Source organism: Cololabis saira, chromosome 19 (assembly GCF_033807715.1).
Source record: "Cololabis saira isolate AMF1-May2022 chromosome 19, fColSai1.1, whole genome shotgun sequence".
Taxonomy (NCBI): domain Eukaryota; kingdom Metazoa; phylum Chordata; class Actinopteri; order Beloniformes; family Belonidae; genus Cololabis; species Cololabis saira.
In genome coordinates, this window is record NC_084605.1 from 18,566,930 (window position 1) to 18,590,078 (window position 23,149).

At 42.2% G+C, this 23,149-nt stretch overlaps 1 protein-coding gene across 1 annotated transcript in view; it reads left to right on the plus strand.

Moving 5' to 3' along the window:
- Positions 1–23,149, plus strand: part of ca10a (carbonic anhydrase Xa) — a 378,645-nt gene that overhangs the window by 163,776 nt on the left and 191,720 nt on the right. The window contains exon 3 of the mRNA XM_061708004.1: positions 12,771–12,913. Coding sequence (XP_061563988.1) covers positions 12,771–12,913 — 143 coding nt within the window. The remainder of the gene's footprint in view (positions 1–12,770; positions 12,914–23,149) is intronic.

Genomic DNA, 23,149 nt, shown 5'->3' on the forward strand with positions numbered 1-23,149 from the left:
ATCTATCTTCTCCACAGTATGCTAACCCAATAGCTCTTCCTGACACTACCCTCTGCATTTACTCGGGCTTGGGACCGGTGTTCTGCCAATCCTTGCTCCCTTTGTGGTTCTGCGCATGCGCACACAGTCAATTTTAAAAGTTTGATTGCCCCGCCAATCATTTCTTGCACGATGTAACATGGATAATATGGGATGTTGAGTATTTGATCCTTCAAAATACACTACCCATGACATGAATTGCATTACACTTTGTGAATACGATAAAGAGAAAAAAAAACCAATTCTATTGCTTTATTTGCTATTCATTCAGTCATTCGCCTTTATCTAACCAGGCAGGTCATTAAGAACATTCTTATTTACAATGACGACCTGGCAAGACACAAGCACCACTTGGGGGAAAAGGAAGTGGTCTAGGGAGTAAAACAAAGTAAAATTGTAGCTCTACAAAGGTAGAAAACCATTAGGTAGCATTTTTTTGGCAAAGCAGCAAAAAATGGCAGAACACCGGTGTTGTGCCAAGGTGTTGTGCCAAAAAATGATTGCCTGCCAGAATCTGATTTCTTCTGATTTTTGGCCGCGGGAGCGCGCACAGCAGCCCGTTGAACGATAGCGCTAAAATGTCAGATTTTCAGATTATGAAGCTCAAGAATGAGATCAAGTCATATTTAGGCAGAAACAACTTTTCATTAGCTGTATTTTGCCTTCAATCAATTTTTGGCAGGTAAAAATGCCTATTTTGTGTTGTAATAGTCCTTTTAAAATAGTTAAAAGCAATCCTGTGAGCTCTAGTTGAGTCTAGTCTATTATGAAGCTCAAGAATGAGATCAAATCATATTTAGGTAGAAACAACCTTTTATTAATTGTATTTGGCCTTCAATCCATTTTTGGCAGGTAAAAAAGACCCATTTTTAGGGGAGAAATCAGATTCTGGCAGGAAATCACTTTTTGGCACGACACCTGTTGTGCGAGGCACAAACAGGACACTGGCTTGTGCCCTGTTGAGGCTGCATTTATTTTATGTATTTTAGGCTCTGCGTCTATTTAAAAGGTCCCGCGGCAGGCTGGCGGCTCCAGAGCCTACACGGCACTGCACCACCGCCACCCGCACCGGCGCTCTCCGCCCTCAGCGGGATGGAGAGAGGCGTCTCGGGGTACGCGGCGACGCGCACCGCTCTGCGTTGGTGTGAGGCGGACCGTAAATCAGCCTTACGGCGTAGGTACGCGCTGACGCGCAACGAACGGTGCGCGTCGCCGCGTACCCTACGCCGGGGGCTCTGCGTTGGTGTAACGCGGAACCATAAATCAGCCTTCAGTGTGTCTGCTGTTCTGAACACGTCTCACGTCTCCGAGACACAACTTTTGCGGTATGCGTTCATTGTTGTGTCTAAAAACGATGCGCAGTGCCCACCCAATCAGAAACGGTACAGATATTTTGTGATATTTTTTTATATATATATAAAAAAAAAAAAAAAATTATAAAAAAATAAATGATCCCCATAACTTTGATTGGGTGGGCAGGACACACGTTTGGGTGGGCACAGCCCACCCCTGCCCCCCCCTAGAACCGGCCTCGGCAGTGAAGTTAAAAATACATTTCAAAATGAATTTAAACACTTTGAAATGTTATTTAAGAAATGAGACTTGTTTAAATACATTGTTCCAGACTCAAAAATATGCATTACATCCATTTTGAACAGACTTTTTAAAAATACCTTTTTGGAAGCCTTATTTGTCATTGACCAATATATGTGTGTGTATATATATATATATATATATATAACAAAATTGGAAGTTGTCCTTTTATTTAAACTGCTCCATTATTCTTGAATGCAGCTTTGCATCTAAACACGCCCATCGTTCTCCAAGGTGAGAAGCGGTAGCTGCAGCGTTAACAGCTACACGGTTTTCTGTGAGATACAAGTAATTAATGTTGTGTTTAGGTGTCCGGCACGTGTCTCCTCAGACTTGGGATGCCACCTTCACCTCCACCCTGAACTCTAATGAGCCCACAGGGGCGACCCGTACACCTCCGACCCAAACAGAGCAGCTGCATAAATTAGTCCGCAAACACAACGGCACACACCGGGTTTTACAGTGAACACAGTCGGGAGATATTCCCACGAGGAAAACACCCATTCAGTAAGCAGAAATGGCTGTGGATGTAGAACTCAGCAGTGACCTGGAACTTTTTCATTGATCATCTCGATGCCGTTGTGCTCTTTTCTTTTTCTATTGTTTCTGTCTTCCTTTCGCTCTAATTTCTTAGCCTACTACTTGCACATTAAAAATCAATCTTTAATCTCTTATTGCATGACTTGAAATTAATACTTGGACAACATTATGGTTTCATTTTATTTCATAAAGCTTCCCAACACATTTTACATGTTGCGCCTTGTTTGCATGAAAGCGATGCTTCCTGGTTACCGTCTCTGTCCAAAACCAACACAGTTGCCTCTCAACCAAGAAGGTCAAACGTTCGGTTAATAGAACAAGCACCTACAGTGCAGTCATGTGCCAATGTGCAAACTGCAGTTACATGGACCTCAGCTGCACAAGCTTGTTCTCCCACAACAGAAAGGGCTTCTCCTGGCAACATTTCCGAACAAATCACACTTGTTCCCACTTCTCTCAATTGTGTTGTCATGAACATTCGTATTCAACATCCTCAGTGCGGCCTGCAGGTCTGAGATGGAGCTTTTGGATATTTTTAGTTTGGTTTCAGCATTGCACAGGCAGACTTTGAGGTAAATTTGCTGGAATGTCCACCCCAGGGGAGATTTGCAACTGTCTTGAATGTTTTCTTCTTGTGAATCATCTTTCACACTGTGAGACATTGAACTCCAGACTACTTGAAAATTGTTTTACAAGCCTCTCCAGACGGATGTGCAGCAACAATGGCTTCCGTGAGACCAGTGTTTGTCTTTACACACGACGGTACAGTGATGGAGAGCAGTCCCGGGCCGGTTTCAGCTCTGCCACATCATCATATATTACATGACACTCTGGAAATACAAACACCGCTGGAGAGATCGCAGGGTGGCTGTTTGAATTTAAAATTTCAACTGCTGCAAGCACTTTGCTATACCTCTTCCTCTTCCTTTTTTCATTCATCTCAATTGTATTCAAATGTCTGAGATCCTGATTGTTTGGAGAAAAAAACTAAAACAAATCAATGAATGATAACCGTCCATGAAACGGAGCCCTCAGCTGTCCTTTTCACTTGCACATAACGGGCCGACTACAGCCCATGCAAAAGGCCACCCCATTCATCCCTGTCCACTTTTACTGCCTCCCAATTAGAAGCAGAAGTTTGCTATATGAGCGCAGCTCTAAGTGAAATATATGAGTATCTGTGCTGTAGGAGGGTCTGTACACGTTATTGACAAAGCTGGTTTAGCTTCTAGCAGCGCAGAGTGATGTCCCTGGCTGCCATAGTTGCATTCAGGAATCTATCACCAGCTAATAATTATGTGTACATTTACGACAGGGGGCCCGGGTTTAACGGATTGATCCGCTCACACTCCAATTCCCACTCCGCGCATGGATTTCCTGTCATTTTCATGAGGGATCCTGCATCAGAAGAGGCCTCTCTCCTCCTCTCAGCCACTCTTCTTGATGATTAATCTTCCTCTCTAATTCCCTGCTGCCTTTAACAAACGATGACTCAACCCATCCTCAATGTTTTTTTGTGTTCTGTCTTTCTGTTTTTGCCCCCAGTAAACAGATAGTGATTGTACATTTCTGACATAAAAAAGCTGAGCTTGTTTGAGAGGAAGCGTTACAATGATGCATTAGCATAATAGTCCATTAGTGGTGTATTTGTACTATAATACTGGTAGATTCATGGTCTTTGCTGCTAAATCGGGTGGATTATTGTGAAGGACACATGTTCTGCCCCTCTTTTCAGAAGGCCTTTCCTGACCGCTTGACAAAATATATAATATCACATCATAAAAAATTTAAAAAAGCATTATAGATTACATTATATATTCAAATGCATATATATGCTTTAGGTTTTAACAAACTGAGTATTAACCATTAATATACATGCAGACAAAAAAAAACTAAAATCACATCAGATGTGGTACAAAAGCATTCTTCTCATCAGCATCGCAACATATTTTTTAGGGGGTGGAGTCAGCTACTTGACCACACCCATTTTTTCACTGGGGATGAGCCTCTTTTTTTTTATAAAGTTGATGTTGCAGTTCTACGTTACCCACTTCAACGGTACAACAGATGATGAGATGTTAGATGGAGAAGCGGGATCAGTGGACTCTGATCCTGATCTGTGATGTCACAGCCCCCTGCGAGTCTGAGCCATCCACACATCTTCACTCTCAGGCATCCAAACACAACATTTAGTGTTACCTCAAAAGTTTTCCTTTTTTTTTTGTTGATCTCCACTACAGACACCCAGACGGATGCTGCTAGACATTTTGGGCCCAATGAAAATATAATAAGGCCCCCTGTTACGCCCACGACAACCCTCCACCCCCACTCACCACCTCTAAAATGTCTGCCTCCGGCTCTCACTACTGCTACTAAATGACCTGCCAGTCAGTGGTGGTCCTCCGAACTTCATTTCTCATAGAGCGCTAAATATTCGTCAAACATTCATACATGTGTTCCGTTTTTTGGTCAAATACATGTACATTTTTCCATCAGCCAATGAGCAACCAGCCTTCCTGCCAGCTATCCTCCAGCCAACACCAGCAAGCAGCTTTGGACCAGAGTGATGGTGGCTGCCTTTTGTTATACATCAATTTGGTGCTTGATTAGATGTCAATACATTTGTTAAACAGTTTTTCCCTGCTGAAGTACATAATTCATCCTCTTGAGATGTCATGGATGTGAGACGGAGCTATTTACCAGGCTGCTAACGTGTTCAGAGTTAACACCAAAATGGCACCCAGACACAAACACAAGCTTTAAAAGCTTGATATTTTTGAAGATATGTCCCCTTTAAGCAGTTGCCTGTGCTATTGTGCACTTATAAAGAAAAAAGAAGAAAATAAAGCTCTCACAATATGCTACAAAATATGACATTTTATCAGTTCAAGGGGGGGGAATGTTTCTACAGCACAGACACCCCATAATGAAGCAAGATAAAAGGGAAAAACAGAAAGTAGTCATTTAGGACTTTTAGAAATCATAGAGCAGACGTACAGTACGTAACAGGCGGGGGTGTTTCCGGGTGTCTCAGCCCCCGACTCTGTTCTGAGCCGCGTGACTCGGCGTCGTGGTCCAACTCCAAGTACGTCCTGCAGCCGCCGCGCTGCATCCAGCGTCCCTGAAAGACTCAACCGGCGCTGGCATGTCACAGTAATCTGATGTGTAACCATGCTTGCGATCCAACCATGAAATTATGCTTTAATTATCAAACTTTTTCAACAAAATAAGCTGTTATACAACAGCAGCATGGTTAGCAGGAAACATTAAAGGATCTTGACAGCGATTACTTAACAACTAAATTGTGAGAGAGCATTTTAATTGTGTAAAAAGCTCAGCTTGATGTTAGTTTTGATAAATTATTAATAGACTCCAGGCAAACCTCTAACAGGCATGACAGGGTCTTACTAAATGAGCTGCGTCTTACTGTTGCAGGGTCTGCTGAACTCAGCCCACGTAGAAATGGAAATCATCTTCTAAAATCACAAGTGAAAAGTTTTGTGAGTTTATTTGAGTTTACATGATGATTTTTGTGATGTCACAACATCCTCCCGATGTAGTCCGTTTATTGAAGGTCATAAGGTTGTGTCGTCAAATATCTTTATCGTCGTTGTGGTCGTCAGCATCGGAGTGATGGGTCTTAGCATTACACAAATACATCTCACCAAAAATGAAGCAAAAAAAAAAACGAAAAAAAAACCAAACATCTTGTCAATACGAAGTATCTCCTTGGTTCAGTAGCGTGCAGATTCACCCTCACCAGCGACGACTCTGTTGTTTCCGGTACGACTTTGTCGTTCTCTGTCACATCTCTTCGGAGGAATTTTGGTCCGTCCTTCTTCCAGCTTTGATGTGGTTTATTGAGGTCTTGAACATTCATTTATGCACTTCAGTTGAGTTCAGGTCTGAACTTGTCATTTCTAGAAATTCTATTTGCAGAGAAGTTTATCATCAATGACTGGAAAGTGCCCAGATCCAAATCACCACCCCTCCCCCGCCATGCTTAACAGTGGGTATGTTTGGGTGTTTCAGCTAAAGTGCCGCTAAAGTTTGCTTGTTGCTAAACAACTGCTTTGCTCTGTCCATACGGGATTATTCCACAAGTCTTGTGATTAGTTTGCATGTGGTTGTGTGAACCTCAGTGGAGCGGCCATGTTTTTTTTTTGTTGCCTTTTTTGTTTGAGAGATAATGCTTAATCCAACAATCCTTCCAGAATAACTGTATTTTTTCAGTCTTCTTGTAAATATGCTGTGACAGACTGTGAGGCAAGTGGGCTATGAAATGTAGGTCTTGGGTTTTTGTGCCGTTGCGTTGTACTCACGGGAACGTCTGATCCTGGGAAGAATGGCAGCTTCCTTGAGTGCTCTTAACTTGACGTTGAACTCCAAAGTGTTTGGAAACGGTTTGCCAACTCTTTCTAGATGAACAGCTAATTTTCTAAGCCCACTGATTATGTCTTTCCCTCTTGGTATTGGGTTAACATACACTTCCATGCTCCAGATGAGCAAACTGAAACAAAAAAGAAAATAAAAAGTCCTAACCCTTTTAAATCCTGTACAAGCAGTCAGGGGAACTTTGTATTGCCCAAAAAAGTGTATTTGCTTAATATAAAGAACAATTACAATTAGATGAGTTTTATCAAACACACAGTAGGCTATAGGATTTTACTCACAGGGCCGTCTCATGTCAGAGTTTTGAATTTATTGCCACTTCAGACTAAACTTGAAGGCCATGGTGCACAAACGTTTTGAAGTGTCTCACGTGGCGCCGTTGTTTTTCCACCTGCAAAGCAAACAAACATCGTCGCTCCAAGTCTGGAAGCACCCACACACTTGCTGAGCCTCTAGTTTCAAATTCACTCCAAGTTGCGTCCGCTTGCCTCCGGTTGGTTGTGAATTTGCATATTTTCACATTATCTCCACTTTTGTTGGCAATCTTGGTGGAATTTTGCAGAGCACAATTCCAGTGAGTCATCTGTGTGTTCTGCCGTGTTCCTAAATGGGAAATGCGGTTCTTGGCCCCAGCAGATGTTGCAGCTAAAAGCTTTGCTTGTCTCTCTGAGAGGAAATTGAGTTCTCTATCCTGGTGGCCAAGTCTTGCATAAGAGAGGGAATTAGCGAGACGCCTGTCACTCCTGCAGTGCCGGCATGCTGTCACAGAGCCGTTACGTCCTCGCGGTGCTGGTGCATGTGTTGGCTGATTAACGGTAGATTGTTCTTCTCCCATCTCTGGGATGTCTTTGCCTTTCAGGGGGAGGTTTGTTAAGAGTCACTGTGGTTATAATTCTGATCTCTGCCGCTCTATATCTACAAGTGGCGGATAAGACGTTGAAACAAAATGAAACAGAGAAAACGAATTGGGAAAATCAGCTCTCGGGCTTTGGCGTCATCACTTTACGTCCTGTGACTTCATAATTAAACAACTAGAGGTGATTACTCTCAGCTTCTTATCTTGGTACATGAGTCAAGGCTCGGACTTGAAATGACAAAGGTTTTTCTAATGAGGTAATGGGCTGGTTATGGTCCTCCATCGATCATACTTTGCATGACAGAAGGATCTTATTTTAAACAGGCATTCTGATATCTGCTGGTAATGAAGTAACGGGGCCCAGACGTCTCATCCTAGTCACTATTATGGCGCTTTTACACTAGTACCTACTCAGCCCGACTCGACCTCGTTTCTTTTCAATACCCAGATCAGAAGCAGACGGGGTTGGAGTGAAGCTGCTGTGACTTTTGTAGCCTTGAGCAGACATGGACTAAGAAAGCTCCTGGTATATTTTTTCATTCCTCGTGGCCCCATCTAGCTCTCTCTGGATATTTTCCTCAGCCACCAGGTTTAAGAAAGGTCTCCACCTCGGAATTTGACCACGGAACAGATTTCTGTGCTTCCATTGTTCTTCGAAAAAAAAATGAACACGCCGCGAGTCGCTCTTGAAACCATGTCACATCCTGACTCAGACGTCTGACTCCCAACCCCCTGACCAATCGGTAGCCTGTAGTGTGATGTCAGATACAGCCGTTTAGAACCTCAGCAGAGTAGTAACAGAAAAAGTGTCTACTCGGCACGTTAAACCCCTAGTGGGAAAGAACCAAACTGAGGCGAGTCGAGTCGGGCTGAGTAGGTACTAGTGGAAAAGCGCCATTAGACCACTACCCTTATAAGCTTTAATTATCTAATCACATGGCAGCAGCTAAATGCTTATAGGCAAACTGAGCGTCAAAATGTGAAAGAAAGGTGTTTTAAGGTTTTAAGGGTGTCGGACTCCAGTCCTCGAGGGCCGGTGTCCTGCATGTTTTAGATGTCTCCTTGCATCAACACACCTGATTCAAATTAATGGTCGTCACCAGCTTGTCATCAAGGCCTGGACAGCTCTGTTGGTGTCACAGCTCCTTTTATCACAGTGTGCTGAAGCAGGGAAACATCTGAAACATGCAGGAATGCGGCCCTCGAGGACTGGATCCCGACAACCCTGTTTTAAGGGATGTAGCTTCTCTCTTGGTGTCACACAGGGAGGTCAAAGTCCTAATCCGGGATTTTCTCCACAGCCATTTCTTGTGGAGAATAAGAAATGTCTAATGAGCCAAAAAGGCTGTTTGAATTTTTATTTAATTTATTTTGGAATTATAACCCATTTGAGTTCTGATGGCTTCTGCTGTTGCGCAACACAAGAGGAACAGGATGCTTTCTTTATATTAAGGCAAATCCCAGGAAAGTTCCCTTGCCACCGTTTTTCACCTAAAAATGTGGTGCTTCTTAACCTTATTGAGCTCGTTATACCCTGGAGCCCCTGCTACAGGGGGAAAATGCCATACAAGAACACCAGCCTGAGATCAGGCCGGGCGTAAAGGGTTAAATAAAAATAATGAACTGACAATGTAATGTCACAAGGTGGTGGTAATTAGCTTAATAGGGACAATAACGTGTATACCCAACATTGAAAGAAATGGAAACTGACAAATGGTTAAAGTGAACAGAAAGACTTGTTTATTAACTAAAGCAACTGAAAATCCAACAATACGAAAGGTTAAGGGAAGGGACTGGTGGTGCCAAGTAAAGAGTACAATCAAACAATGCTATCTAAGTTTAGTCAAAAATCTAACCTACCTAGCCAAAACAAAACTTCCTACTCTACCTAAAAAGAAAGAAGTTACAACATGTGGCACTCACCTCTAACCTGGTGTAAATAACAGAATGTTACCTACGTGATGCTAGGTGTACAGGGTACCCCATCTTACCCGGTCCCTTCCCCGTAAAGAACTGAGTGGAAAAGGTAGTAAACTGAAAATGTACTGCTTGGGAAGTTTAACTGAGGACTGAACAAACTATGAACTGAGGACTGAACAAACTATGAACTGAGGACTGAACAAACTACTGAGACTGTTTGGAGCACAGGAGGATTGCAGCTGGAGGAGAAGAGCCTGATGGCTATGGCACAGGTGCTTCATATACTATGATGAGCTGAGATGATGGATGGGACCTAGGGCTGGGCGTTATGGACCAAAAGTCATATCTCGATATTTTCTAGCTAAATGGCGATACTCGATATATATCTCAATATTTTTTCTGTGCCATAATTGGGGTTTCCCCCAAAGCATTATAGCATAGCATCTCTGTTAGCTTCATTTTTTCCGAGCCACACCCTTAAAAAAACAGTCAGTTTTAATACAAAGCCTCGTGCCAAATGTCACACAGGTACCTTTGTTAACAGAGGTCTCAAAATGTATAAAACAAATGAAATAAGAATAAACTGCCTGCATATATAGAATAAAAATGTTTCTTGAATAAAATAAAACAAATATCCCTTTCCTGCATAACAATTAAATTCAAATACACTGTGCAATTAATACAATGTAGACAGTAACAGGCAGACTTTTCCACTGCGGTTGACAGTTGTGCAAATAAAAAAACATTTGTGCAAATCTCAAATAAAACATTCAAGTCAATTTGTCACAAAATAAGCTATATCAAAATCATTTGATATCATTTAATCATAAAAAATGTTTTTAAATCGATATAAACGGTATTGTCTCGTACCATATCGCGTTTGAAAATATATCGATGTATATTAAAATCTCAATATATTGCCCAGCCCTAGTGGGACCGCTGGGTGGTGGCCCAACCGGTGGAGAGGGGTGGAGCCGAGTGGAGGGAATGGGCTGGACCTGTGAATATGAGACAGAAATGGAGGGAGAGAGAGAGTGAGAGGAGCAGGAGCAAAGAGGAGAAAACACCAAACTGCCCCCCCATACTAGTACACGTAACACATAGTACGTTCATTAGGCAATAATAACTTCTCAAATTTCACATTAATGACCAAATTCAGATGACCTGATCTGATTCTAGAGCAACAATGAGGAGTTTTTGTTTCTACTACTTTATGGAAGTCTTGTCTAGCTGCTGTTATCCCCCGTTGTCAGTTAAAACCAGGTCGTCTGTGTGGAGTTTGCATGTTCTACCCATGTCGCTGTGCTTTTCTCTGGGTACTCCGGAGGAACTGATCCATAAACATTCCTCCGATTGTCTGAAAGAGAGTGTCAATGTTCAAGGTCACTTATGTTCCTACAGTATTTACAGGTTTCTGTTGACTTAAAGATTAAACTCTTGTTTTGCTTCGTCACTTTAATTCATTGTTTCCCCTTTCAGTGAATTTATGGATTCTTTTTCTTCGTACAGTATCGTGTGTTTCCATATCTTTTGTTGTCCGTGAGCAGCATGGTAATCCTGAAATCTCAGAGCTTCTGTTTATTAGGCTTAAACATAATGTTTTATTGTGACATTTCAACTGCTTTCTTCGCTTATTCTTTCCTGAAGAATGTGTGTTATCTTCAAAGCCCCAAAACGTAGATATAACAGTGAAAATAAGCTGATTTTGCAAACAGAGCTCTACTTTTGCAGCACTTTTGGGCACGGACCATCGCGGCTGGTGCTGGTTCAAACCCACCAATGCTGCATGCGCTCCGGTCATCGCTGCTGACCTCCCCTGGAGTGCACTCCCAGCTCCCATCACTGAGATTTATCACAAATTTTAGATCCCTTACTCATTACTGTTCTTTGTATGCCCGGGTCGGATGGTCTGCTCTGGCCACCCATAGACTCTATCATTGGCATGTCTTTGTTTATAAGGCCATTCTTGGCCTGCTTCCAGCTTATTTGGGGAGGTATCTCTCTCAAAAAAGCACTGGGAGTCAGAATCTTCGGTCACAGGACTTATTTTTATTGACTGTACCAAGGGTCTGCACTGGACAAGGTAGCAGGGCTTTCAGCTATGCTGCCCCCTCTGCTTGGAAGGAGTTGCAGAAAATCTTAAAATTGAATAATCTGGTGTCACTAATTGCTTTTAAGGTTCTTCTGAAAGACTTGGAAGCAAGTACAACTGGCTGTAGATTAGGGATGGGCGGTATGGACTAAAAAATGTATCACGATAATTTCTGGCATTTATCCCAATAACGATAAAAATGACGATAAAAGAAATACTAATTCAACTCCACCTTTGTAACTATAAATCTATCACCACATTCAGTATTTGGAGCCCCAAAAACACTGCTCTAAAAGAATACTAAATGCTACTAAACTACACCAATTAAATTGAATTGATAAAAACCAATTAAATGAGTTCACCTGTACTGCAAAACTGGAATGACTCAGATCCGCCATGTTTGTTACACAAAAACCTCATCAACCGGAATTTATCTTTCTTTCTTTCTTTCTTTCTTTCTTTCTTTCTTTCTTTCTTTCTTTCTTTCTTTCTTTCTTTCTTTCTTTCTTTCTTTCTTTCTTTCTTTCTTTCTTTCTTTCTTTCTTTCTTTCTTTCTTTCTTTCTTTCTTTCTTTCTTTCTTTCTTTCTTTCTTTCTTTCTTTCTGGCTCATATCCTTCCTTCCTTCCTTCCTTCCTTCCTTCCTTCCTTCCTTCCTTTCCTTCTGGCTCATATCTTTCCTTCCTTCCTTCCTTCCTTTCCTTCTGGCTCATATCTTTCCTTCCTTCCTTCCTTCCTTCCTTCCTTCCTTCCTTCCTTCCTTCCTTCCTTCCTTCCTTCCTTCCTTCCTTCCTTCCTTCCTTCCTTCCTTCCTTCCTTCCTTCCTTCCTTCCTTCCTTTCCTTCTGGCTCATATCTTTCCTTCCTTCCTTCCTTCCTTCCTTCCTTCCTTCCTTCCTTCCTTCCTTCCTTCCTTCCTTCCTTCCTTCCTTCACGTACGTTGTGCGTGGATTTAACGCAGAACCATAAATCACCTTTACACAAAAACGTCATCAACGGGAATTTATCGTTTTTACCGCGAGATGACAAATTCTTATCGTGGGGAATTTTTTTGACGGTTTATCGTGAACTGTAAAATATCGCCCATTCCTACTGTAGATGCTTTGACTGCTGATTTTGTTTGTGATCTTTATTTCTGATTTGTTTTTAACTGTTTTGTTGTTTGTGAAACTTTGTGTTTGTGCTGCTGCCTGTCTTGGCCAGGAATCTCTTGTAAAAGAGATTTTTAATGTCAACAAGACTTTTTTTCCTGGTTAAATAAAGGTTATAATAATAATAATAACATCTCGTGGCCACAGATGCTCACCCTTTTAACCCCGGCTGTGTGCTTTTGTGTTGCAGTGCCATCGTTCTGGGGACTCGTAAACTCGGCCTGGAACCTGTGCTCGGTCGGGAAGAGGCAGTCGCCAGTCAACATTGAGACCAGCCACATGATCTTTGACCCCTTCCTCACCTCTATAAAGCTGAACACGGGCGGACGCAAGGTAAAGCTGCTCTAATACGCTGCACCGCACCGGTCCAGGGCTATTGTGTTGCTCCCTGTCTGATAAGATGGGTGTCCCTGATCGATACTCTTGACTGCAGTTTGCGTTGGCAGACGATGTGAGCTATTTGTTTAACACAATTCTCCACTTTAAGGATTCACAATGCCTGTGCTCTGCTCCAGCTCTAAATGAAGGGCTTTGCAGATGGAATCCTTCATCTTAATAGCAGATTAGTGGAGCATATTGTTTTTTTATTTCCTCCTGTACGGTGGTGCACCAAGGACAGGAATCTGTTTCATCATGTGCCATATGACAGCAGCTAATTGGGAAGCCTTCACAGATGGGCTGCCTTCAAAAGTGCACACTTGCATGGTGTGATTAATGTTATGAGTAGTTTATGTTTATATTCCAGCAGTGAGTACAGGGTTGGCCTTGGGCAGTGATCGAGCATGTAGGACGCATTGCAGATAACCACCCATGGCACACTGCTGCTGTAGCCTTCTTCATCTAACAGATCTCAAAATAGACCCATGTAAAATCCTCGGAACAGTGTTTGATCAGAGTTTAGTCCTTTAGGCTTCTTGTGGGGAAGTTTAGGCTTTTAGAGTTTATTTGTAGACCCGTCTGCTCTCAGGAGTACAACAGGATGAGCCGGGAAACCTGAGACCAGAATCGTCAGCTCACATTTCGTTCAATCAAAATTCCAGTGAACTTTTCACTGTGAGATGCAGGTTTGCATATCAACCTTATCTAGTGAGCAGTGTACCGGGGTTCTAAGAGGAGGTCCTTCTCCTGACCAAAAAATATATCCAATGTGTTGCGATGCACACGCAGCTCAAGGCAAGGCAAGGCAAGTTTATTTGTATAGCACAATTCAACACAAGGTAATTCAAAGTGCTTTACATCAACATTAAAAGCGGCAAGACACAATTAAACAGTAAATAACAACTAAAATGAAATAAAATGATAAGAAGAGAGGTAAAATAATAAGTATATAAAAAGTAAGGGCAGTAGAGTACAGCAGGTACATCTCATTCTTACAATGGCAAGAATTACGTTTCTATACGGTCAAAACGTACAAAGACCGGGTCAAATACAGTATTACAAAAGTAATCTGTGCCGATTCGTGTGGTGAATCAGACCAATTTGACAATTCTATGTCACAATGCCTGCATTCAGGGCTTATCCATCACTAGTGTAACTTCGCGGCGTTATCAAAAATCACAAGTATTTAGTATTTAATTAAAGAGTACGCTCAAATAACAAATAAAATTATAGGAAAAGAGGTAAAATAATATGTATTGCGATACACACGCAGCTCAAAACAGGCTGAAATTACATTTCAAGCCTCAGCGTTCAGGTTTGTGGTTTTACTATTATGGTTGATTATTTAGGAATTTTCAGTCTTTTCCAGTCTTTTCAGGTTGGTCATTAGGTAAGATATAATTTATAAGAATAAATTGTCACGACCCGCATCAGAAGCCTTGACAAAAAAGGGAGATGGGCAGACCGTGGTCCCAACATGAATCATCTTATTTAAACAAAACCTTAATGCAACGAGAACAAATGAGAAAACTATGTGGTAATCAGTGGGTTCGGTAGTGAAGGTGTCCGTGTGGATGAGTGAGTGTGTTGTGTGGCGAGACGTAAAACAAAGGTACGTGGGAGACAAGAGCTCCACTCATCTATGGGAAGGGTTACATAGGGGGAGGGACACGTCTGTATCACGATGCTGCTGCGTAGAAACAGAAGGGACAGATGTTAAAACAGCAGAAAGAATCACCAGTGCCATCAGAACGCAGCAGTTTGGACTGAAATCATTTGTGTGATTTCAAAAGTCTGTAAGTCCGCTCTGAAGTCACGGTGAGGCCTTGACAACGTACCCCTGAGCTGGTCCAGGCAGCAGCCTGCTCGAGTTGGAGAGCGATGGACAGAACTGAGCAAGAGGTTGCAGCCCGCCTGCATCCAACACATTCATCCATCCTTTCTCCATCCCAGCTGTCTTCGGGTAAAGGCAGGGGTGGGAACCCAGACAGGCATCTGAATCCTTTCCCTCTGCGATAAAAGGAGTTGGTCTGAGTTCCCTGGATGTGGCCTTCCAGGGACCAGGACCAACAGAGGAAAAAGAAATTGCCCCTGGATGCCACTGAACGGGCGTACGATCAATCAGAGCAACATAACAAGTGACGCGGGCAGAGGAGTAGTGTTGTTTATGTCAGCCTGTATCAATTTTAGTTTTAGTTTAGTCTTTGGGTCGAGCTATCATTTTAGTTTTTATTAGTTTTAGTCACGTTCATTCTCCTTTTAGTCGTGTCAAGTTTCAGTCGACTAAAAGTCTTATTTTAGTCAGAATTGTCCAGGACCATTTTCGTCTAGTTTTAGTCAAAGATTGTATTTAGCCAAACCCATTTTACAATTCAAACAAAGTTATCTTATTATTATATTATTGTTACCTTATAGACTCAAGAATACATTCATTCCAGATACAGACTCTAATTTGAGTTTACAACATATTTATTTTTCCGCATTTCTCCCCATCTATTTCTTTGTCAACGACACATTGGGTTTTCTTTTCCACATCTATGTAGGAAAGTGTATCCAAAGATGGTCTCTTCTTCTTCTCTCAGCCCCAGAGCAGATCCCCGCGTGGCCGGCCATCGGCCCCTTTCTCTGTTTAACTTTGTTTTTAATTGACGTGAACCTAGAGCTCTGCGTTAACGGCATCAGCCTCTAACTCTGCATCTGCATCTTCTGGATCTGATTCCCCTCGGGCCGCGACTGAGATGGAGGACGTGACGTCACCCAGTAGCAGAACTAAACCAGAGGAAACTACTGAAAACATGGACATTAAGGATCTTTGTTAGAACATTTCCTCTCATCTCGTTTTGGTCAACGAAAATGAAGACACATTGTAGCAGAGTTTTTATTTTGTAATCTACATCTTAGTCTTGTTTTTATCCGTCTACAATATTGCAATATATATTTAAAAATAATACATTTTTTCTGCGTCTCGTCTCGTTTTCCTCAGGTGATAAAAGTTCGTTGACGACGATATTTAGTCATAATTTTCGTTGACGAAAGCGACTTTACAGAGGAGCAACCACTAGTACCAACACATGACCTCCAGCATGGCTGCAGTGGAGCAGTAGCACTGGTCTGCAGTTAAAACATGTTTATCTGAGGTTTTATTAGCAATCCTGCAGACACCTTGGTCGTTTTGAGTCGTGGCTCTAATAAACGTGTGTTTAGTCATCGCTCAAAGTCCGTCTTTTCCCCACAGATATTGGTCTGACACAGAGTTAATCACAGCAGGACACCACATGAAGAGAACTAGAGCATCATGGGAGGTCCCCCAGCAGTCTCTGCAGCTTACGGGGCGTAACTAAAGGGATGTCCTCAAAGCGGAGGATGGATATCAGAAAACATGCAGAATGTGGAACCACGTGACCTTGAACAGACAAATATCTCTAAAGGCAGATTGTCCGTGAGCACATTCAGCATGTTTCAACGCTGCTTTCTCACCAGACACGCTAAATTATGCGTTTAATTGTAATGTTTAGTGGTCATTGTAACCAGAGTTATGTTTCAGATCACTTTGAGAAATGTGCAAAATGACTGCTGGAGGTCGCTTGTAAAATATTACGGCGGCTCGTAATAAGCTGTTTGCACAAAATGGTTTATTAGGTTGTTTTTTACGGCGGGACAGTCAACTGATCCATCATTTTAAACACCATCTTTTACAAGCTCATCCCTGGCAGGCTTTAAAAGTCACTGTATGAGAACGGCTCACAGTGACACTCGGACAAACCCCGACCCAACTTCCTCACTTATCTACTGAGGAAAGTTTCCTGAAGCCATCTTGGATTCCTTCCTCCGCTCTCTCTCTCTCTCTGTTCCCCTTTATCTCCCACTCGCTCTCGCTGCAGTGGCCTAAATGTAATCTGTTGTGTCTCCATCTCTCTGAGCACCTGAGCTGTCAGGCGGCGAACACGAAGCCGGTTTCACCTTGTCAGTGCTGATTCATCTCTGCTCTGTCTCTGGCTGTTTGGCAGCCACTCAACCCTGGCTAAACACGCTATGGAGACCGGTAAAGAGCTTCCGCTCGGGCTCAGTCCGCCGCCTTGACACGGAAGGAGCTTAAGCCTGCTCTCCCCCCTGGCGGGGCGGGAAAGGAGAGGCCGACCCCTTCGTCTCATCTTCAAGCACACATTAACCGTGCTCAGGGACGACCAGCAGTTCTTTGGATAGATTTTTCCCTTTTTCCTGCTATGTATTATGGGTAATAAATAGTTGAAGGACTGTGATTGACAGAGACATGACAGCTGTAGGGAATGATTTGTTACACAGAAGGTTTGAATTGGAAGTTGATCCTTGCATATTTTGTTCTTCTGAGGCCGAGACCATTGAACATCTTTTTTTCCATTGCTCTTTTACAAAGGCCTTTTGGTCTGACATTCACAATTGGTTATCTTTAAAAATTGATGAAATTCCTGTTTTTACTTACAATGATGTTATTTATTATATGGATAATTTGGATCCTAAATATTCAAACATTATCAACCTGGGGTCCGTTTCACAAAGCAGGTTCAACAAACTCTGAGTCTAACCCTGAACTCTGAGTTGATTTACCCTGAGATAGGAAACTCAGAGTTTTCGGTTCCAGAACAGCGGATATGAGTTAGTTCAATCAACTCTGAGTTTGTTAACCTTGAGTTAAGTGCGTGCATGAAGAAAATAAAAAGCCATCATCAATGGAGCCCTGATACTACGTTTCACCATGGCAACCAGCGACAATAAAAGATCCACATACTTTTTATTATTTATTTTTTTAAACTTTATTTAACATTTCAATTTACAAAATCCCTTTGAGGAAACATTAGCTTGCATCTGAAGATCCACATACTTCACGCCACTGGAGTTAGAAGTGTTAATTCGTGCGTATGGCGAGTATGAGAGAAAGAAAACACAGCTGTAACAGCAAAGGAGAGACAATTGGCGTGGGAGAAAGTTGCTGCAGTCAATGTGTAAGTTTGAATGCAGCATTCATTTAACATTTAAGCACACTGTCTTATAATATTACAGATGAAAACAGTGGTGGAATGGTATTGAATGAAATTTTATTGTCATTTAGATCGGGGGTGTCAATTGGGTACGGCAGCCGCCACACCTCGGCTTCAGGGGAAAATGTAAATGTTTTTTTTTTTAAATACATTTATGGAATTACTCTGTGTCTGTTTGTATTGATTTATCCTATTACTTAATACATATTGTCACACACCGGGCCAGTTAGTGACAAAGAGGGAGTCCACACATGAGTCACCAAATTCAAAAATGTAATTTATTAAAGTAAAAATTAAATCAAAATAAACCAAAAGTATATGTAGGTTTAAATGTAGTGTCAGTCATGTATGCTGTGTGTGGGTGAATGAATAATGCTGAGTGCAAGTGTTGTATGCATGAGGAAAGAATACTTAGTTCCCCATTGGCAGGTGGAAACCCAGAACCAAGCCCAAGTCTGGGAGCAGCCAGAGACAGCAAGAGCAAGCCAGATCAAGCAAGCCCAAGACTGCAAGGCTAGAGAGCCCCTAAATACCCTGGCTCCCACACACACACAGGTGAGGCCAATTGGGCTGACGACCTGCCACAACTTCCATCCAGGAAGCAGAATGGCCAATCAGGAGGGAGAGGGACAGGCCGTCACAATATAAAATAACTACAAATGCATATCAGAACAACATGATGGATTTCACTAGGTATTATCTTTCCCAACACTTGTACCCCCCTCATATCTTGAAATGTCCCAGCGTCCCTGAAGACAGTGGTCACTATCAATCTCGTTTTTAGAGCTCTGCAGTGTTACTAACTTACAAAAATGAAAAGGAAGCAGACAACCACGCAATTTAAAAAAAAAAAAAAAAAAAAAAGAAAGAAGGCAAGTGATGGGTCCAATGTTGCCCCAGCAGCAGAAGATATTAACGAGGCTGTAGCCACTGATGGATTAATTATGCAAGTTCATCTTAAGGTAAGATATCAAATCACCCTACCCTCTTATAAATCTGTTTAAGGGAAATATTTGACTTCTTTTTACTCTCTCTCTTTCTGTCTTCTCCCCCTTCCCTCTCCTTTTTGCATTTGGACTTTAACTGTTTGAAGTTAAACTCGGATGTCCCTGTGATATTGTTGCGCTGACATAGTGAATAAAGTGAACAGAATGACTTCAATTGCGTTTGTCAGATACGCTTTTTCTGCTCTCTAACTCTCTAACTCTGCCGCTTGCTGTCCGTGGTGCAGAAAACAGATGCGTATTGCGTAAAGGCCCATTGGCTGAATTGACGCCACAGAGGGAGGAGACAGAGAGAAACTCAGGGTTTATTGAAGTAAACCTGCTAGCGAGCAGGTTAGGTTTAGAGAGTCTGTTACTACGGTAACTGACCGAGAGCTTAAGTTACCTCTCTTTGTGAAACAGGCTAGAGTTACTCCTCTTTCTCTGGTTTGAGTTACCTCCCTTTGTGAAATGGAAAACTCAAAGTTTCCCTCATTTCAGGGTTAACAGACTCAGAGTTTTCACTAAACCTGCTTTGTGAAACGGACCCCAGGTGATTATTTTGGGTAAATATCATATTCACACTTGTAAGTGGAGTGGAAATACTCTCTCCTTTACTATATTTTTACATTTTTTTAACCAACTACTTTAAATCTATGAAAACAATTGATAATATGTATAGGGTTGCCAAGAAACTGCACTCATCCATAACTCAGTCCTTGCTCTTTTGATTTTATTGTACCTTGCTGTCCTTGTGCTTTTTGTTTGTTTTTGTTTCTCGTGTGAATCTGTTATCTTCACCATTGTTGCTGTAATTATTTCCTAATTTTACCTTCTTTTTTTTTTGTGCTAAATAACGTTTAAGAAAAAAAAAGTGACAGCTGTAGGCCACGACCTGAGGAAATCCCAGTTATTCCTGAACCAGCAGTGATTGATTTACTCTGCCATAGATCAGCGGCGGTTACTCAGATGTGAATGAATAACTTCACTTTTGGTGTTGGGAGGTGAGAAAGCAGTTTGTGGAGTCCTTAGGCTCGTGTGCTGTTTCCTGTGTGTTTGTGAATTGTCCTTAAGAAATGGGGTGAAGCAGAAAAACATGTTTTGATAACTCCTTTCTTGTGGAGAGCATCTGTAAGTGATAAGAAATCAGTGTTATTTCTGTCATTTGGCGGTCTTTGACTCGGTCGTGGACTCGGTGCCCGGTGCGAGGAAGACTGATACTCACAGATGACAGCTGTTGTGCCTCTGAAGCTTTAACTCACATTTCCTTTCTACTTCCATTCCTTTGTTCTGTTCCTTTTCATGGAAAAAAACAAGGCGGGTAGGTGGGAGTTGATGTTTTTGAGAGCTGCAAACAGCCCTGAATCTGTTTATTTACAGGTAGTCTTGGGCACAAATGGCAGGATCTTGCATAAAAGCCATGCTTTCGGTGTCAAAAGAAAGACATTTGTGTTTCGAGTTGGTTAACCAACCACTCCGTGGGGAATCTGGAGATTCACAGGCTCTACATGTTTACATGCCTTTAGGACCCTGTGTGTGCTAGCACTGATACAGTCATACTTTGGGGTAGGCAGTCTTAAATGGCACTTTTCCGCTAGTACATACTCAGCCCGACTCGCCTGGCCTCAGTTTGGCGCTTTTCCACTAGGGGTCTAACATGCTGAGTAGATACTTTTTCCATATCTATTCTGCCGAGGTTCTAAGCGGCTGAGTGGGGCTGTATCTGACGTCATCACACTACAGTACATGCCACCGATTGGTCGGGGGTGGGCCAGTCAGCCTGGTAGGACAGTATGGCTTTGAGAACTCTCCTGTGCTTTTCAATGGTGTTTCGCCTTGCCGCTTGAAGCCTTCTCTCCCTCTGTTGTTTTAATTTTATATTGAAGACAAGCAGCAGATATATCAACTCAAACATGTTCTCCGTCTTTGGCGTCTTACTTCTTCATTTGTGTCGCACAATCGAGTACGTCACAGCGGCTATGCTCCAACCCCACCTACTTCTGATCCGGGAATGGCAAAGAAACAAGGGCAAGTTGAGTCGAGACGAGACGAGGCAAGGCGTGTCGAGTTGGGATGAGTGATTAGGTACTCAAAAAGTGCCAAAAGCGCCAAAAGTGACACTAGGGGGCGCTCTAGCTCCGGCAGCAGCTGTGTATTTAGTCTCCCAAACTACCAGTCCCAATGACACAGCTAACAACATAAACGGACGAGAGCACAGAAGGAAACAGGTAGCACGGCTAAGAACGTCAACATCAGATACAAACACCCCTCCATACGCCGTTTCCATCCATCTCCATTCCTGCTGTGTCCTCGTCCATGTTCGGGCTGCAACTAACGACTGTTCCGATTAGTCATGGAGTATTGAAACGATTAGTCAGAATCAGATTATGACTCATAATTATTAAAGGTTCTTATTCAGCTCTTAGCTTTTAAAGTTTACATGAGCTTGTAATGATGCTTAGTTAATGGCTTAGGCTTTAGTTAATGATGCTAACTAAAAATAAAAGACAAGAAAGATGGACACTTATAAATACATCTTTTAATGAACTTTGCTGCCGGTCGCCGCCACATTGTTTACCTGGCGCCGTAGTGGATAATTTAATTCGTTGGCGGCAACTTTCATTATCGATTTTTGTCGACTAATCGTTGCACCCTAATCCATTTAATTATCTGGTGATCTCATATCCCCGCGTTCTTGGCCGTCGAGAGCATTCGCGGTGCCAAGGCAGCGACTGGTATCACTGACAACTAATAGAAGCCGTCTCTACCTGCTTACCTTCAAAAACAACCTCGTTTTATGCTCCATTTCAGCTTTAACTGTTGGATCCAGCGTTTTGCTTGCGAGTGTGACAGGGTCACATTCACCCTCTTCTCATCTATAAATATTTGCTGTTGTACACTGAAGAGTCAATGGCCTGATGAGTCTGCAAACAAAAGCTGATGTCAGCTACAAAAGATGGAGAATGCATTACAATAATGTAAATATTAAATTATGCAAATTAAGACCCAAATAAATGAGACACAAGTTTGGTTTGGCTGAATCTGTGCGGTCGATGCGGCATTACGGAAACGAGCGAATCCCGTGCATGAAAATGTATCATCATCTCGCTGAGGCTCCCGCTCGCACTTGGCGTAATTACCTCTGAGATGCATGGGCCTGGAAGTTTAGATATTCTTCACGTGTCTCTGGTTTCACAGACAGCTGTGTGTGGAGTGCTGCTGTTAGAGCCAGCATATCCATCTGAATCTTAATTAAAAACAAGGCAACAGAGAGGAAGCGGGAAGAGGAGCCATTGTTCTGGAACTCTGTTGATTAATGCTGGAATTTCTCCTGGTTTCCTGTGATTCAGATTTATAACTACAGTCTGGATGATTCTTTTCACCTTCCCAAGCACAAAGTGTCCATTTCTTCCTAAACAGATTTATAAGGGTTTTTTTTTAACCACACCACACATTTCCAGACATCAACATCATCCCTGGACAACGCTAACGCAATGCGTCTTTCAATTATTTCCATTACCAGGTAAGAATTTCCATTGCAAATCAGCCTTCGCCTGCAGCTCCAGTCTGCTTCAACTCTCATCTGTGTTTATATTTCACCACAACAAATCAAAAGAGACCAACCTCTAATATATAGCATCATTTTAGCAAAGTGAACAGTTAGGCTATTTCCGTAGCTATACCTCAGGAGTAAGAACAACAGAGAGGAGTGCTCATTTAAAGTATCCCTATCGTCCTGAACAGCTTGACAACACTCAACAACAGCTTTACAACGGCATTAGTCCTGCACATGGTGCTAATTTGATGATTGTTAGTGCTCCCGCTGTGACCAGCATGATGAGAAACTGCTGTTTTGTGTTTCTTTCTGGAACAATAGATCAAATGTCTTTTATTGTTCAGTGCAGCTGTGCAATAGTCCTTCACAGCAATGACGGCACCCTTCTCTTTGCAAAAGAGACAAACACAGGTCTGTTTTTAATCCCTTTAAACAGCTTGTATCCCTACAGGTTTTGATTGAATTCACAAGTTAAGAACTTTAATTTAATAGAATTAATTCTCTTTAAATGTGGCTGAAAAATTGCCTAATTATTTTAGCTCTGAGTTGAAAACACTTCTGTTGTTTTATTGAAGAGTTTTCCAAATAATTTAGAAATTTGTTAATAATGCAAGCTGGGTAATATATACGGCTGTGA